Genomic DNA, 18,820 nt, shown 5'->3' with positions numbered 1-18,820 from the left:
TAAATTGACAAACATTGTAAGTAGACATCTTGACTACTTTATCTGTACTCTTAGTAAGATTATATATTGAAACTTAAAGTGTTGAAATGTCTCTGAGAAATAGCAGGTGGCTTTAGAATCAAGGTAGCTTACAGTTGGGTATATACAATGGTATTTGCAAACTCATAAACGATGGGAGAAAGCGCTCATCGGAACCAGAGATGGGCCCGGCCTCACCCTGGGAACATTTACAAGAAACCCCGACAGACAAAGCTGCAGGAGCCGCCTGGGTGGAAAAGCCAGGCTGCCTTTGCTTAGAAGGTCCATCTTCTGAACTTACAACCTACAAAATTTTCTTTTCTTTGGTCCGCACTCCCCCATCTCCTACTATGTCTTATATTATGATTACGTCTCGTGGTTTGGTCTGTCCATCAGAAAGGGTGCAGAGAAGCAAGGATTTCGTCTCAGAAACCCAAGAGGTCAGTGCAGAGCCCGACACGAATGGCCGGGGAACGAATGAATATATATTTCATAAGCATTTAAAGTATAGAGATGTGGACCTTATGTTTCCATGGGGGGAAAAATAAACCTTAAGCACTGAAACGTCACAGAAACTGTTGAAACTGAAAAGGGCTCCCCACCACCTGTAATGTACCCCCAGGACTCACAGTCCCCGGGGATGGAATTTACCCACTACCCTGGTCTCGAACGGTGGGCTCTAGTGCACATGCGGCAGCTCCTGTGAAGTGACACTTTATCCGGGTGGACCAAGCCGCAGTCTCGTATGGCCTTAATCGCCCATTGAGAGGAAGGGGGAAAACAGCCTTGTAAGATGAATAAGAGGGTAAAGCCATCATTGAGCCAGGTTAAGAGAGGCGCAGTTCATTCAGAAATTACAGGCCCTTTTATGATCAGACTCAGGCATCCAGGAGACATACATTCAAGGTTTTATTGTTTAACTGTTAACATTTTCAAATTTGCGGTTTTCTAATTTCTCATAAAGATCCTTTCACAGCCAAAAAAGTACAACCAAAATAAAAACAAGCCTGCTGGTAATGACACAGGGACGCTCTGTACTTCATTTTCAGCCCGTAGAATTGGTTCTGACAGCCAACCAGGACCCTAGAGCACTATATTCTACCCTGCCAATGGGCTGCTTCAGCAGGAAGGGGTCCCAAGTGCACCCCACTGAGAATTAACAATGGGTACCTTAAAAAAGTCAAATTTTATATTTTAAGCCTGGAATAATTTCCACATCTTCCTCCTAAACATTCATCATCCAGTTGGATCCGGGGCATAGCATAATGTGAGCTTATAATCAGAAGTCGATGCGGATCCAGAGGCAGGAGTGATAGATGGAAATATCACGATGCCTGTCACAAACATTTTTCAACTTTGCTTCACATGAAGTCTTTTTAATGAGGTGCAGTTTTTAAGAAGGATATCGGAAGGAGAATTTTCTTGGCCATCGTTCCCACAGAACTGTTTTTTAATCAAGTGGCAGGCACAAAGCCATCACAAGATGCCCAGGTGAATTCTGATTCAGCAACGATAATATGATGCTTCGTCAAAAGCATCACTGCAGAGTTTGTTAGACCTCAAGCTATAATCAAAGAGCTGGCTGCACATCTCAGTTATCAGCACCGTGACTTGCTTAGATCAACATTAACCCGAGTTCCATAAAACACGAATTCTCTGCAATGTTACTAGATGGTTCAGAGAAGAAGAAAGAAAGAGGGAGGGAGGGAGGGAGGGAGGGAGGGAGGGAGGGAGGGAGGGAGGGGGGGGGGGGGGGGGAGGGAGGGAGGGAGGGAGGGAGGGAGGGAGGGAGGGAGGGAAGGAAGGAAGGAAGGAAGGAAGGAAGGAAGGAAGGAAGGAAGGAAGGAAGAAAGAAAGAAAGAAAGAAAGAAAGAAAGAAAGAAAGAAAGAAAGAAAGAAAGAAAGAAAGAAAGAAAGAAAGAAAGAAAGAAAGAAAGAAAGAAAGAAAAGACTTCTTTTGTCAAATAATTTGGAGAAATTTGGATTAAAGGATATTAAACAGTTCTCTTGACTGCAGGACTTCTCAGTGTCTTTAACATGCTAATAATATGCATGGTGATTCTCTAAGAGAAGAACAGAGTATGTATTGTTTTCCAAAGGCATTTGACAAATGGAACCCTTTTTCCTAATAGTATTTTACAGGACTTCACTTCGATAAACATGCTTTGGGAAATGGAGCCTAGATAATATCAACCCGGTTTTTGTCAAATTAGTCTCTTTTCTATTTTCCCACAGCTCACTATGACCCACAGAGTCCTGGGGCGAAAAATAGCTCCTATTGACATAGTGGCTTATTAAAACAAGAGTCTTCATCACAAACAATTACATTTGAAAGCCACACAGCTCCAGCGCTTGAGAAAAAAGTCTGGAACCCAGGTGGTTCAATTCTGAGGAGCTCCTGTATTGTATATCCCTTGTGTCCAGACTGCCACAGTTCTAATCGTTATCTTATACCAAAAACATAACAATTGGTGGATGTATTATTATAACCGACTAAAGAAAGAAAATACAATGTTTTAGCGCACAGTGCAAACTTCTCAAAATGGTAGACTTTGCACTTTAAATGGAGAACAGAAAGAGTTCCTAGAATATATTATATTTTAAGCCAGATAACATATTACAGGGCTGGTCCTTAAGGAGAACAGCTTCTCCCGGTTTCCTGGGTTCCCAGCTAGAGGACATCCCCACCACTAATATGAATGCCCTATTTGGGCTGCAGCATCCCCAACTGGCCCATTAGCTGCCCTCTCAGGTGCTTTTTACTTTATTATTATTATTTTTTAATCTTCGCCCAAGAATATTTTTTCCATTGCTTTTCAGAGAGAAAGTGGAAGAGAGAGAGAAACGTTGATGTGAGAGATAAATCAATTGGTTGCCTCCTGCACGTGCCCCGACCAGGGCCAGGGATCGAGCCTGCAACCGAGGTGCATGCCCTGGGCCAGAATCGAACCCGGGACCCTCCAGTCCTCAAGCCAACGCTCTAACCACTGAGTCAGACTGGCTAGGGCTCAGATGCTTTTTAAAAATCATCACACAGGTGCATCCTTCAGTGAGTCCCAGGACCCCAGGAATTGAGAGTTGTAAGGAGCCTTACCCCATCCAAGCCCACCACTTTGTATGTAAGAAAACAGGCTCAAAGAGAAAAAAAAAATCATTCAAAGTCACACAGCTAATCAGTGACTGAGCCTAACATAGAACCCAGATAGAGCCTAAACTAGAACCCAGATCCCCAAGTCCCTGGGTGCCCTTATCCCTCACCCACTCAGATACTTTTAGCTCTACAGTAGAGCTGTGGTTTTCAGGAGGCCTTCTGGAAGCTTCTGCTCTGGCTCACTGGGGCCAAGGCTCCAGCTGCAGACACATCTCCTTGTGACCTCAAAGGGCTTCACCCCAGAGCCAGCAGCAGCCCAGGACAGCACGTTCCAGTTAACTTACAGAAGCTGTTGCATAGCAGATGCCTGGGGAGGGCACCTTAGTCAGAAAGAAAGACCCTGAGATATTCGAGGGTAAAGAATCTTGTCTTACTGATTGTAAGCCCCAGCAGATAGCACAGTGTCCAGCACACAGGGGTCCTCAAAAAACCTCAGTGAGACTATTTGCTGAACTGAAGGCAGAACCTTACAAGCCTTTAAGAAGCATTTCATTCTATCCCATTAGTAAAAAGAAGCTTATTGGCTACCCCACAAGACCCACACAAAGCCTCCTTGCCCAGGTTTACGCCATCTAATGTTTCTGTTTGTTTTTGAAGTGGCCTGACCATGATCTTCACTGTTGCCATAGTAACTGTGGGCCATCTAAAGTACATAAAGAAACAGTTCTGCACGGGAGAGAAAGGAGTGTCCCACTCGTGACTGAGATCTGACAAGAATCCCAGCTCTTTTTCCTGTCTAACATCACCAAGTCTCAGTCTTCTCATTTATGAAATGGTTTCAGAGATAGTAGCAACCTCATCAGTTTGTTGGGAAGATTAAAAAAGTCCATGTGTGTACAGAGCAACTTGGCCAACCAGGATTGGTTTCTTAATAGCCGCTTGTATTGAAAAGAAATTTGAAGGTGGATGGGCTAGAGTCCTGAGATTAGCTGTGTGTGTCTGCCGTGGGTGTCAAAGGGGATAATGCAACACATTGGGTGCTTGCTGTGGACACGGTGGTGCACTGCCCAGATCCCTCTCCTGGACTGAGACACTCATTCTCAGATGCCAGGAATGTGCCTTCCTTGAGAGCTGCCCTGCCCAAGGTTACACCCTCCCCAGGGGTTGCCCACATCCACTGACTTATTCATGGGGGGCTACAGAGGCCTAGCCCTCACGTGTCATTTGTGGTCAACTCCTTCCAAATGGTCACCCCCAACTCCAGAGCAACTGATGGGAACTGCTGAGGCCTTTGTTGGAACATCACAGTTCAGCTTCTCCCAGGCCCCATCCTGCATCTCTCCCTTCCTGAGAGCACTCCCAATAACCTCCTGCATGTTAATCCTAGACTCTCAGTTTCCCTGGGAACTCAACCAAAGACATTATCCTTGGCCTAGTTCATTGCCCAGTAAAAAGTAGCAGCTATGATTCTTATTGTTGAATTATCTAAGCAATCCATACTTGTTTTCCATGACAAGAGACTTCCTGCATCTCTTTATGGGTGACATCCCTTTATGGATGAGAAAGAGTGGAAAAGTTATAAATAACTTAAACCAATTTTTATTTGTCATCTAAAAAGTCCTCAACTCCATAGTCTGTTCTCACAGCAATTTTCTCCACCACTAATTTGCCACTTCTTTAGTTACACTAATTTTAAAAAGAGGTATAGGAGATAATATAATATCATGTTTATAAAATATGCATAAAGCTTAGCTTATTGTGAAGGCACAATTCTATGTCTTCTTAAAGGGTCAATTTAATATCCAGCCCTGAGGAGCACACACTCAACTTCTGGGCTCAAAGGTTCAAGGTTCAAATCTTCCTGAAGGCAGACACATCTTTTGGAACCAGTGGGCTGCACACACAGCACTGAGCAAGGCTGTGAAAGGCCCAGGACCTGGTCTCCCCTCTGCCAGTAGCCCTCTCTGGACCTTGGGCAGGTTATTTGCCTTTGTCAGGCCCTACTTTCCTCATCAGCAAAACAAGGGTCTTATATTAAATAAAGTCTAAGGTCTTTTCTAATAAGAAAAACGTATGATTGCTTAAACTTGCAGAGTTTTTCCAGGCAATATAAAGAAGTAAAATGCAGAGGGAAAGTGTAATAGCAGAGAAGAAATTAAAAGTATCATAAATTCAGATTACCAACTTCCCAAGTGTGTATTACAGAAGAGATTGCTAAGTGACTAGAAACAGATTTCATAGTTGTATTTTCCTTTCACAAGATTGCTATCTAAATCATTGCCCATGTCATTGATTGTCATTTCCTTAAATCTGGAGTGTCTGAATCCACAGCTTAGCAATGCTTTGGACAAGCCATAAGTCAAAGTGAACATTTTTAAAAATTAACCATGCCCAGGTCTCCGCGTTGGCAGCAATGTGCTGAAACACCAGCATCTATGACGTCAGGGTGACAGGCACTGTGATTTGCAGGTGGCCCCCAACTAACCTCCAGTAGCCATATCTCAGGGTAAACCTGCTGTGATCACCGTGGCCAGAAACAGCCGATGTAAGTGGACTGGCTCTTTTGATGCATGTGGAACACAACTGCCCCCTAGGGATTACTGAGTCTCATGTGTGCGAGTTATTAGGTAAATTCTACCTTTGAAAAACTTATAAGGTGTGCTGTCAGAAATGTTTTCTCCTTTCAGTCTGCTTGCCTTCAACGTGTGGGTCCTTCAGTAATGCCTTTATCGTATCCACTCTGAAGATTATACTGCACGTGCTACGGATTCAAGGAGAATGCAAGGGCATATAGATGCTCCCAAGCACACACCTCCAAGGTCTCGTTCCTCAGTGGCGTTCAAACAATGACACCGAGTCCAGAAACTTTTAAAGCCTGGGGAAGCCTTTTCCTCAGGGTCCGAAAGCTGACTGAGCCTTAGTCTGACCTTCGTAAGAAAACCTCTTAGGCCGTGGTGCCTCCTCGGAGCTGTGCCTTTAATGAGACCCATGACTGCAGATGAGTCGCTGAACAACTCTGAGGCTATTTCCTCACCTATAAATGAAGATATACAAACTTAACCACCCAACCCTGAAGGTTAACGGGGGGATCCTGCAGGAAGCTAACCCCCCCCCCCCCAACCAGGCACTTTGTGGAGCACACAGGGCTCTGGCTGAGATGTGCTATTATTGTTACCATTGACTAAACTGACCATCAGCGGTGATTTTAATACACATGTAAAAATGATGTTTCCAGTTTATAGCCTAAAGCTCCCTCAAAATAAGCCCAGAAGTCAGAGTTAAAGGTAAACTGAGGAAAAGCAGACGCTACAAAGCAAGCCCTCCCTCCTCCCTCCCCAGAGCCACAGCCCACCCTTTCCTGTAGCAGACGGCTGACTGCTTCTGGGTCCCAGTGGAGATCACAGGAGGACGCATGCTGCCTCCCCTTATCAACTGACATTTCAGGGGCCAACGGGCACCAAGCGGGCTAACATTTAGAAAAGAGTCCCATCTCCGTAGTCACCTCTCTCAAAATGAATCCGAGATCACCATCATTCTACCAAGGCTTCTTTTCCAGCCCCCAGCCCCTCAGGCTCTGTCATTCCAGAGCATTTACAACTCTACTCCCATAATAACAGTGATTTCATTTGATAAATATGTTGCATTTCATCCTGCAGGGTCTTCAGCCTTTGACAAACAAACACTCACTTTGCTGAGGGCTGCTGAAGAGCCACTAATGGAGTGAAACCTGAAAACCCTTCAGAAAAGAAGAGTGAGCCCCGCTCTGTCTCCAGGGGGTAATTTAGTAGGTAGATTAGGCAACACTTGATTAAGGGTAAAGCTCTCTTTTCCATAGAAATATATTGTGTTTGTACAGAGGGGCTGTATGAAGTGGAGGATTAGTCACAAATCCTAAGGAAAAAGCAGAAGACTTTTCTCAGAAGAAATATGCAAGTTACTGCCCATTTGGAAAAACAAGCGATGCTGTATTGAGAGGAAAGGAGCAAAACTCCACATACAACGGTTCTATTTACCTGATTTTACCTGGCTTCTTGGAACATTTCGAAGAAATGGTTAGTTCCCAAATACAGTGCACAGATGCCTTCTCGCCCCTGGCAGTCCATGAGTTACTACAAACGGTAAGGACGCCAACCCGAGGCTACTAGAAGCTGATTGTCAAATAAGATTTTCTGGGACTGCCTATAGAGACCTGCTGCAACCAAAGTCATTTTGGGCTCATGGGGGATGATAGTGTGAAAGAAAAGCAAATGTGAAAATAAACCCCCAAGGATAGAAAGCCCTTCTGTATCAACCCTCAGTCCAACTCGCCAGTGTTTTGGCGGGCTCTGCAGACTTGCAAATAAATACTCGAGTATTTTTTGTCATCTGAAACTATGAACAGAGTCTGGACATATCGGATGCTTCTCAGTCCACGTTTCAACACCATCATGGAATTTATCCACAGCTTAATGGAAGGTCCCAATCTCTACCCAGAGAGGCAGAAAAATCACAAGACAAGCGAAACCAACTTACTGTGTTAAAAAGATCCCACTGAATTAGAATGAAAATTTAAACAAATGTGGATTTTTCTTTTAAACTGGTGTTAAGACAGCTTTTCTCATCTTTCCATATGTGAATGAGATGGCTGAAGTGGAGCCTCCCTAAATCACTCCACACTGTGCCTACTGAACAGCCATGAAGACTCAGAACTAAGTAAACGTGTTTTGACAATGATGAATCCCCTGCCTCTGCTGGTCGGGTTTCCTCTAATGGCACTCCTCAGAAGTGCACCATGACACACGAGCATAGATCACCGCTAGAGAAACCGTTTTAAGCTCAGGGAATTGGAAGAGAAATGAACTCAGTGACTTGGAGAAATGAACATACAGATATTAAGGCTTAAAAATTGCTACTTAAAACATCAGTGTCCCCTCTGCAAAAAACAACTTAGCAAACCCCATAACGTTTTGCCCAAGGCTACATATTTGTAAGGTTTATGTTGCTTGTTATATTTCCTCTGCTAGCTGATTCCAACCCTAATTGGAGGGGCAGAGGAAAGGGAGCCCCCTTGGAAAAAAGATACGGATGTCCAGAGTTGCACAAACTGAAAAATAAAATTGTCTTTTTAGCTTTTATCTTTTTTTAGAACATTACTAAAAGGACAAGAATAAATGGGAACATTCATTTGCTTTTTAAACCGATCACACTTGGGTTTAACCACTAGCAGGGAAGAAACTTTACAGTTCCCTGGGAACCTATAATTTGGAAACGGAAGCACACAAGAACAGACTTTAGTTTTCAGGCAATAAATTGAAGAGAATTCTGCAGACATACAACAGAAAAGGAGCATAAAATATTGGCTTGTGCACTTCTTAGAATGTTAGTTCATTAACTTGATAAGCTGCACAGGGAAAAATGCAGCCAAAATCTACAAAGATGTCCATTGGGATTTCACATTGGCATATTTACTCAGCAAGAAATAGCTAGAGGTTGGAGGGGGAAATATGCATCCCGTTCTGGTAACGACGATTTAGTGTGAATCTCCGGAAAGACACCTTGTTGAAAAATCTCCATGTGGACTCTAAGGGTACACACGGAAGCCCAAAGCCCCAAGGACAGATGTAAATATCACACTCCATCATCCCTGTCCTGGGGAAGGGTTCTACGAAATTACACAAGAAAATCAGCCTTTCACATCTACTTTCACACATAATTCAACATAAACTGGAAAAATGTTTTAATTTTTCCTGCTTATTGCCCAAAATGTTTTTTAATACTTTATTGGAAACTTTCATTTACTGGTGTGTGCTCTAAATCTGTATTACTCATCAGTATAAAATCATTACAACATATTTGTTGGGCAATACTTCCAATGGACTCTGTCTTCTATGTTTAGAAGTTCATTAGCAGTCTTTTTGGGAGAAAACTCTAGTAACTGAACCCCATGTAGGTCAGGTACTGTGCTAGGCTCTTTCATATACTTCATCTTATTTGACCCACCCAGGAAGGTACAAATCATAATCCCCACTGACAGATGAAAAAGGTGAGGGTCAGAGAGGTTCCCTGCCTTGCTCAAGTAATTAATCCTGAATTAACAATAACAAGGGCCAGTATTTGAACTCTGGACAGTTCAGCTCTACGGCTGTTTATCTTTCCCTTCCTGCTCTCCTTGCCAGTTCTCCAAAAAATGATTTAAGTTAAACCAAGAACATTCTCTATTCCTATAGATTGTGGGTATTTCCTTTGAAAAACATAATTCAAGGTATTTCGGACAAAAAAAGAACTCAGGACACAGGCACTAAATTGCCATCTCTCTCCGATGGGTGAAGTTGAGCTAGCTGGGGTGCATTCTTAGGCTCTTTGTTTACAGCATGTGAACCCAGTAGGAACAGAGGTCAGGCTGTGCAACAGAGGCTACAAACCAGTGGTCAATTCACCTGCACATGTGCTTCACTGGACCCACAAAGTGTTTAAAACCATTGGACAAGCTTTCCAAAATCCACAGATTTCACATAAAGAGATTCACATGTTACAGCAATCAGAAGATCTCTTGACCGAGGCCCACCTTTACGGCAACAGTCATCCAACATTTGGTGGTCCCTACACCTTTTGATGAAGAATGGACTCTTGATTCCCCATGGTCCCCACCACTCTCTATTACATTCATACATTCGGGCCACTGCAGTTGTGAATTTCATTATGTTTATGTTACTGTTTTTCTTATAAAAGAGAACCATTTCTTCAAACCTTGTCCCTTTTGACAGGCTGAATGACTGCACTGCCCCTTTTCTATGTTCTCTCTGTGAGTAGAGTGCATTTCCCTAATCCTTTGTCTCCATTTCTCAGACCAACTGGTTGAATCTTTGGATAATCTTGGAAGATTATCCAAAAGCCATGATTATTTCAGGCAATACTCAACCTTAGAGTTTTCTGGATGTAATGCCTATTTGGTTGTTTGGAATCATGAAGCCAGGGCATCCAACCATTACAAAACACTGATGTAGAGAAAAATAAGTTTTGTAAGAGCCAGTCGTATAACCACCAACTAATCAACCAATCGACCAACCAACCAACTAAACCAGATCCCAGGTGACTGAAACTTAAAGGGCTTAACAGGCTAACTTATAAACAGGAAGCACTTAAAACAACAGCAGCATAAAAAACCAACTGCCCCCAGAAAGGAAAGTTCTGCCTTTAGAGGCAGTAATTGCTGCATCCGAGTCCATCTGCTTAACAATGCAGGAAAGGGGGAGTTTCACTCTCTATTAACCTTAACCAGAGACATTTTCATCAAAATTAATCGTGATTACTTTTTATTGCATTTCAAATGCTATCCATTATTTGGGGTGGTCAGGAATGCAACTAAGCAATTCCAGACCATGCTATCTTTTATGAATAGGTCTATGAGGTAGTTACCAAGGCCCCTTATGAAAATATTGCTATACAAAAGTTCAGGGGTCAAAACAAGACATTAATTTCCATAACTGGATGTGTTCTTAGAAAGGAAAAAAAATGACTATATATAGAAAAGACAGAAACTTTGATGTTCATTGCATATCAGAGAACTATATAAATACTCATGTGTATCATGGACAATTTTTTAAATGTTTCTTTTACCTTTTCCTTATTATTATAATAACAATTAATCATCAACACTTACTTTGAGCATAGCTTGTATCAAGTACAATCTTAAATTTTTTATATGCATTGGCACTTTATTTTTACTTATTATTTATTTTTTTTAAACCTTACCCAAGGATATACTCATCTAATGGTTGCCTTTCACATGTGCCCCGACCGGGGATCAAACCAGCAACCTACGTATGTGCCCTGACCGGGAATCGAACCTGCAACCTTTCAGTGTACGGGAGGATACTCCAACCAACTGAGCCACACTGGCCTGGGCTGCACTGACACTTTAATCCTCACAACAACTCTGGAGTAGATGCAATTATTATTCCCATTTTATAGACTTAGGGAAGTTGAGTAACCTGACCAAAGACATTCGGCCAGTAAATTTTGAAACTTGGAACAAATCCTAGGCATTCTACCTCCACAATCGGTTAAAGAAATATAGTAACAATACTTACCTCATTGTCACAATGATCGGTTGGCCTGTTATGTTTTGTGCGCCGACTGTATCTTGCTCTGTACAACCTCAGTACCTTTGGTGATAGTCCTCCTGCCTGGAGGGCCTTCCCTACTGCTCTCTCCCTCCCATGTCAAACTCATTCAGCTCCAAACCCACTTGTTCCATGAAGACTCTGCCACCCAAAGTTTTCTTGCCTCCCCCCTCTTAATTCTCCAGAACTCTCACCATATCCATAATCTTCCCCATATGACACTGTTGTGGAAAAAAAAACAAACCAGAGGTAGTTTTACCTGCTCAGCACCCTTCTGGTAACAGAACTCTCTTTCTTATAGGAAATCACCTGTCCCCACTCTCAGCCCATGGGCTTTGGGTAAGGTTAAATAAACCCTGTCCTCGAGGTTCCAGGTAATCACATGACCTGAATCTGGCCTGGTCAGTTCATGCATTCTATCAGGCTTTGACCTTTGTCTAGAACTACTAAGAAAGGTCTTTTCTCCTTCCCCAGGGCTGACTGCGCTCACGGACTCTACATTGGCTGCTGGTGGCCATTACTGGCATCACTGTGGACAGCCTTCCTGAGAATCGAGGCAACAAAGAGGAAAGCACACTGTTGAGTAGAATAAAGACAGATGCCTGCTGCCATAGTTGGCATATCTAAATGTAGTCATGTCTGAAGACCACCTCTACCCTTTTCATTTACCTGAGCCAACAAACAGGTTGCCTTTTTTGCTTAGTTCACATTGAGTTGTGTTCCTGTCACTTGCAACTATGAGTCTGACTAACCTAGTTGACATAAGAATTAAATAGCTGCTATAAAGTAAATAGCATAATACCCAGCATATGGAAAAGTTTAATAAATGGTACCTACCACTGTTACTACTTCTCTACATTAGTTTCTTGAAAGTGGAAGACCTGGAGTCAGGTTTATCTCTACCCCATACTAGGATGTCCTTTCATTGAGTTTCTGAGACTAGTTTTACTATATGTAAAATCACCAACATTTTTGTGAGGAATAAATGAGAATATATGCCTAGCAAGGCAATTAAATGTTCTACAAATTTAAGTGAACCTCAGTCTATAGGCTTCAATCTGACATCTTATGTTACTCATGGGGAAACTAAGACCCCAAACCCTGCAGTGTAATTTGCCAAGAACATTGGGGAAGCTGTTGATTCAAACAAGCTACCAGTCCATGCTGACCAAGGTAGTCCCAGGACTGAGCGGAGGAGCTGATTCTAATACTGTGCTATCTAAATCAGGCATCAGTGCAGAGAGGCCTGACTGCCAAGGCTAAGGCACCTCCAGGACATGGAGAAAAGAGAAACTACTACTAAGTAAGCTCCATGTGCCATGCTCTGTGCAAGGCATGTCCTACCCTGGGATAATTTATTTCTCTTTGGCTCAATTAAAAAGATGAACTATGAGTACATATTGAAATTATCTAACTTCTTCTATCTCCAAGGAGGAAACCTAATATATAACTGGAGAAAGACACTAATTAATAAGCAAAATTTAAAATGAACTCCAGCCAACTTGAACTTGAACTGCTCTGCTTAAAGGCACACTGGAATAAATAAAGGAACTTCAAAGCAAACGCCCTGTTTCAGCTTGAATGTTTTATTGAGCACATGGAGAGAGCTCCTTTGCCAAAAATAGGAATGGTTAATGAGGAAAAACTGGTGTTTTCAGTTGGTCCACTGGTTTCTGAGAGCCATCCATCCAGAGATAACTGTGCTCCACAGAGCAGACAGAATAATGATCTGTCTCAGAGCCTCAGAGTTTTAAGCAAAACAAAACCAGTTTTGTAAACTGAGATCAACCTAACGCATCCTTTCCCAAATACCTGTGATGATATGCACACATTTCCCTCCTACTAAAACCAAAACAACATCCGTAATTCTAAAAGGAAGACATTTCTATGGTTTAAGCTTCTTGCCAACTATGTAAGTGCAGCCCTTGGCTTTCAAGGTTAGGCACAGGGACAGGAGGATGTGGGGCGCATCGGCAGGCTCCCCCAGAGCCAGCTTTCCTCGGACAGCATTTTGCAACGACCCTCCTCGCTACGAAGCCCCGGGTGCCCCGGGCGCAGGCGGTTAGGGCTAGATGCAGAGCGAAGGCCTGCCCCCCATTTCTGCGCCCGTTTCCCCACAGGGGTCACCCGCGCCAGCGACAGGGAGTGGCCGGCTGTTCGGGAACGGAGGGGCCCGGACTCACCTGCAGGTGCTGGGAGGCGTCGGCCAGGCTATCTTCTCGCCTGCGGACTTCCTCCAGGAGCTGGGCGTTCTTCTTCTTCTCCAGCTGCTGATTGTGCTTGAGGTTGGCCACCTTCTTACTCTGATCCTTCATGTGCCTGAGGAAAGTCAGCAGAGCTGGTTACACTCAGCCAGCGGAGGCCACGCGGTATCACAGTGCCCCGGGGTGCTAAGTGCGGCTGTGCTGCTACGAGGCGGGAAAGTTGGGGCTTTGGAACACTGTTCACCCAGCCGCACACGTGTGCTGGGCACCTACTTCCCGCCAGGGACCAGGATGGCACTGGGGCTGCAGTGGCGAATAAGGCAGGGACAGTCTCCACCCTCCGCGTGGAGCTTGGAGTCCAGCAGAGACAGACAAGCACCAAGAGGGCACAGCTTAGGCCCCCCAATGTTAAGGAGACAAGCAGATGCTGTGAGAGGTGATGTGCTGTGCAGCAAGTGTGGACGGGCCACAGGGTGGAGCAGCTGACTTCACTCACTGTGTCCAGGGGCAACTCCCTAAGGAAACAAGACTGTGGGTGACGGAAGAACCAGCCAAGGAAAACACCAGCGAAGGAGCCTCCAGGTAGGGAGGACAGCAAATATAATTCCCAAGGCAGGAAAGAACCCAGCTACTTCTGGGAACTGGAAGGCTGCAGTGACGATACCCCAAAGGGAGGGGCAGGGTGGGCTAGGGTAGGAGGTGGAACTGCAAAGGTCGGCAGGACTCAGGATGCACAGGGCCCTGTGGTCTGTGACTGTGACGGGACGTTTTATTTTCTTCTAAGTGCTTGCTATTCTAATTATTACTATTCTTTTGGATCCTGTTCTATTCTGAGATCATAATCCATTACTTTGATTTTAAAATAACAATTACAAGGCTCCAATCAAATACATTGTCATCGCTTAGCTCAAACAGAATAATGCTTTGGCTAATGATCATGTTAAATAAAGCCCCAGTGCTTGAGCTAGAAGTTCTTAATGAATCTATGGGATGTCAAAGTGCAAAATCATAAAGTGATCGAGTAGGTAAAAGACTAAGGATGAAGCACAGGTTAAAGCAGAGCAGGGGAGGGGGAGGCACTGGCCTCACGTGGACTAGTTCACCAGCAGCATTTAGCAAAACATTCCACAGATTTAGGCGACCGTGTCCACGGCAGCTGCTATAAATCTAATCCAACACGTGGGGAGGCAGGAGGGCAGTACCGAGGGCTCAGGAGCAGTGATTCCAAGAGTGGAGGGCCACGGAGCAGAATCATCTGGGGTCCTTTCTATCACTTCGCCCACTCTCCCCAGCATTGCAAAGTCCGCCACTGTTACTGAGCCCTGAGCCCCGGCCCCAAACAAGCATATTGAGAATCACTGCTCTCATGAAAGTATGAATGAGGTGAGACCTGGGTGATAGACAACAAACATGCCAAAATGAAACAACCGAGAACCAAATGGAAGCATTCTCAACAAGAAACTCTTATTTCTAGTGCTCATTAATTTATATACGTGTCTTCTCCCTCCCATTCCAAGAAAAAGGTCAAGAGAATTGTTTATTGAGCTGAAAACCTTCTGTTAGGAACCCTTCTAATGAAAATATCCTGAACCAACTGAATATTTGGTTCAGTTGGTTCAGAATATTTATAGAACCAACTGATGCAGTGATTTAAATATTCCTGGTGACACTCATTAAGAGGATATAAGGTAAGAAGACTAACCATCCCCTTAATCGTTATTGAGTTTGTTTATTTCGGTCTGATATTTCCTTGCTTTTACCAGATACAGTAATGCACATGTGTGAAACTACCAGCAAAGGCTACGTGCTAATCTACTTTTAGGAAAGCATCTTTTGGTTACTACAAAGATGTTAAGAATGACCTCTTGCTTCTTAATTGAACAGAGGTACAGTAGTTCCAAAGCTCACACTAACCCAGGGCAAGCACATGTTCTAGGTCCTGGAAGATAAGGTCAGTGCACAGGAATAGGAGGTGATAGAGTGTCCAGTGTTACTAGGGAGATTGTTTAATTAGAAGACATGATTTATAAAGAAATACTTTTTTATTACTTTGAAGCATACCCTTAAATAGAACTAACTGCTAAATGTTTTCCCCCCAAGTACCAGTGATAAATAGAACAGATTATAATTGCAATCATTTGTACAGTTAAAGAACTCCCACAAAGTTCCTGAGCAGACCTTACTCTCTGGGATACTGCAGGGTTTTTTCGATCTAAAAAGCAAAATCAAACTCCAAATCAGTGCATCCCTTAAAACTTTCCTGACTTAAGAGTAAGCAGCAATCAACTCATGCTACAGAGTTTAATATAAGAAAATACATGATTTTAGATGAACAGTTCAATGAGTTTTTTTGCCTGTGTAATTACCACTATAATCAAGATACAGAACCTTTACTTTCCCCAGGAGTTTTCTTGTGCCCTTTTTACAATTAATCCCCTGCCTCCACCCCAGGCTTGGCAACCACTGATCTGCTCTCTGTTACTATAGATTAATGGAATCACACAGTATGTACCATTTTGTATCTGCTTTCTTTCATTATTATTGTTTTCATTATTATCGATAAACAATGCAGTAACCATTCATATGTTGATCAATATTTGGGGTTTTTCCAGGTTTATAGCTATTAAACTAAAACTGCTATGAATATTTTTTTTAAAATAAAAGAACGAAAAATGGAAAACTGAAGTTCAGATGCTGTGATGGAGGCATAACTTGCTGGTAAGAGCTCATCAGGCTTTGAGGCCTCTAGAGTCACATGGCCCCAAGTACAGGCCAGGAGATGCCTATGTTTCTCCAAGGGCTTATGTATATTTGTATATAAAAGAGAAAACAAAACTTTCTCTTCCTTTAAAATCTCAGCAGAAACAAGATGCCATTCTTTACCCATCTGCTCTCAAAAACTTAAAAAGATGGAAAAATCCATTGTTAGAGAGGAAGCAGGAATCCAGCACTCTCATATGTGGCCGGGAGGAGTGTCACTGACAAAGGCATTTTTGGAAACCAATTTGGCAGAATCCACCAAAGTGCACATACATCTTGCCCAAGCGAAACCACTTCTAGGAAAGCAGCCTACAAAAATTCTTGCACAAATATATATGTACAAAAATCTTCATTACAGTGCTGCAAAAGTGAAAATTTGAAAACTGCCTCATCACACACAAGGCAAATGGCTGAGACCAAGTCCATGTGCATTCGGGTCCCTAAGCCAGCTAACAGGATTAAGGCAAAACCAAAGTATGGAGACGGAGAAACCTTCAAGACATACTGCTAATTGAAAAAGAAAGCAGGTAGCAGAATGATATATGTAGTCGGATCTTGTTTATCGTAACATATAAAAGCCTGTTTGGATGGATATATACAAGCATGCATGGAAACGGAAACTCCTAGAAACCCCACACCGGCCTGTAAACGATGGCTGCCCGTGAGGAAGGGAACGGGTTTGGGCAAAAAGGAGAAGCTTACTCGTGTGTGTGTGTGCATGGGGGGGGGGGGGGTTATAATCACACAAAAGAAAATGCGTAGATATCAAGTGTGCAAGTCAATGATTTTTGATCAATTGAAATACAGAGCATTGCCGTCACCCAGCCTAGTGTCCCCTCCCCCTGCCCAGAAGTGACCACTGTTCTAACCTTTATTTCTGTGAATTCTTTTTGACTGCTCTTGCCCTGTGTATACAGGGAAGCAGACTGCGTGTGCTCTTGCCGGTCTGACTCCCCTGACTCGGCGCAAGGTTTCTGAGATCCGTCCGTGTCGTCGTGTGTCAGGTCCGTCTTACCGCTGAGCGGCATTCCACCCTAGGAAAATGCTACCGTTGGGTTAGCTATTCCCTTTCTAAATGGATATTTGGGCTGTTTCCAATTTGTTAAGAATAAAGTTACATTGAACATTCTTGTACCAGTTTTTTTTTTTTTGTGTGTGTGTGTGTGTGTGTGTGTGTACACGTTTTCTTCTCTCTCGGATACATAACTAGATGGAGGTTTAACCAGCAGTGTTAAATGGTACAACCTCCGTGGAAGACAATTTCTGGGTTGCATGAGCCTTCCAGGAGCAGCAGCTGCAGCAGGAGCTGGTAGTATAAGCTGTGGGGCCAAGCTGCCGGGCTCCCATCAGAAACCACCTCCTTCTAGCTGTGCAACCATGGGCAGGTTTCCTAGCCTCTGTGTTCCTCAGCTTCACAAATAAAATGGGAATAGTAATAACCTCCTAGGGTTATTATGAAGAGTTGATGAGCTAGTACAAGTAAAATGCTTAGGACAGACTCCAGCACGGCCCCTCTGTTTCACGTTAGCTCACAGCATGCATGTAATCGTGTCTTGCGCAATGTTGCAAACACATATTTAGCGTCTTGCTTCCCACACCGGAACAGCAGGTATTCTAAATGCCTCAAACAATGAGCTTTGGAATGCATTATTAAGCGCTTTTTGTCAGACATTTCACTTCCACTTGTACTTTTCTTAATAATAAGATGAGTTGCATTCCTGGAAGGTTATCCTAATGGAAGTGTTGCCGGAAGGTCACGACAAGCGTGGTAAGTGAGCTGGGATCCTGAGGCGACTGCACAAGTAGACGGGCCACACACACACAATGGGAGCTGACAATGAGTATTGCATGCAGAATTTCCAATAATAAAAGCTCTTACTTTTAACCACTGAGATGATCCCAGTTTTGTAAAGCTTGTAAATACCATTCAGTACTCCAGCATAGCTATAAATTTCAGCAAGCTATCATAAATATTCTAAAGGTATTTTTACAGCACATACAAATGTGCTAAATGTCAGGAGCATGATATTCCTTCCTGGGAGAGGAAGTATCTGGCCACTGTGGCTACTTGAATCCAGCCCTCCTCCCGCAAAGAGTCATAAGTCAGGCCAAGGTCTCCAGACTAGCTCCAGAATGAACCAGGCCTCTTGGACTTTGCATTTGCCACAGCCTCTCAAGCAGCCACCTGTTTGGCTCCCAGCACTGATGACTGCCTAAGTCCTTGTCAAAACCCTTGAGCAGGTGCCCACTTATCTCCCCAAGCTTTCCATCTTGGCTTTCCTCCTCAGTGGATTCCTCCTCCCCTCCTTACCTATGGTCCTTGGTCCTCTCACTCCCTGGAGGTGATACTCTCCCATCTCCTGTCTCCTCTATTCCTACCTCCTCTATGGTGTGTGAGGCTACACAAGAACCCAGAGACAGGGCCACCCTCGGTTAAAGCACACAATGACAACACACCTCAAAAAGATACCATTTATCATCCCAGACATATATTTATCTGGGATGGCCAGCAGAACATCCCAGAACCTTTTAACATAGCTAAAGAAAGAAGGTGTTAAAGGGGAGGGAGTGTTCAGATAAAAAAAATTTGAGAAATGACCTTCTAGGAGGCAAAGAGAGGCTCAGCCTTCCACCTTTTGGTCTCA

At 43.6% G+C, this 18,820-nt stretch overlaps 1 protein-coding gene across 1 annotated transcript in view; it reads right to left on the bottom strand.

Moving 5' to 3' along the window:
* Positions 1 to 18,820, bottom strand: part of ERC2 (ELKS/RAB6-interacting/CAST family member 2) — an 809,820-nt gene that overhangs the window by 380,282 nt on the left and 410,718 nt on the right. The window contains exon 13 of the mRNA XM_081160189.1: positions 13,395 to 13,530. Within this exon, the coding sequence (XP_081016315.1) occupies positions 13,395 to 13,530 (136 nt within the window). The remainder of the gene's footprint in view (positions 1 to 13,394; positions 13,531 to 18,820) is intronic.

The sequence above is a fragment of the Miniopterus schreibersii genome, assembly GCF_964146895.1.
Source record: "Miniopterus schreibersii genome assembly, chromosome: 15".
NCBI lineage: Eukaryota > Metazoa > Chordata > Mammalia > Chiroptera > Miniopteridae > Miniopterus > Miniopterus schreibersii.
Note: the sequence above shows the minus strand (reverse complement) of the source record. Positions and strands in the feature narration are given on the sequence as shown.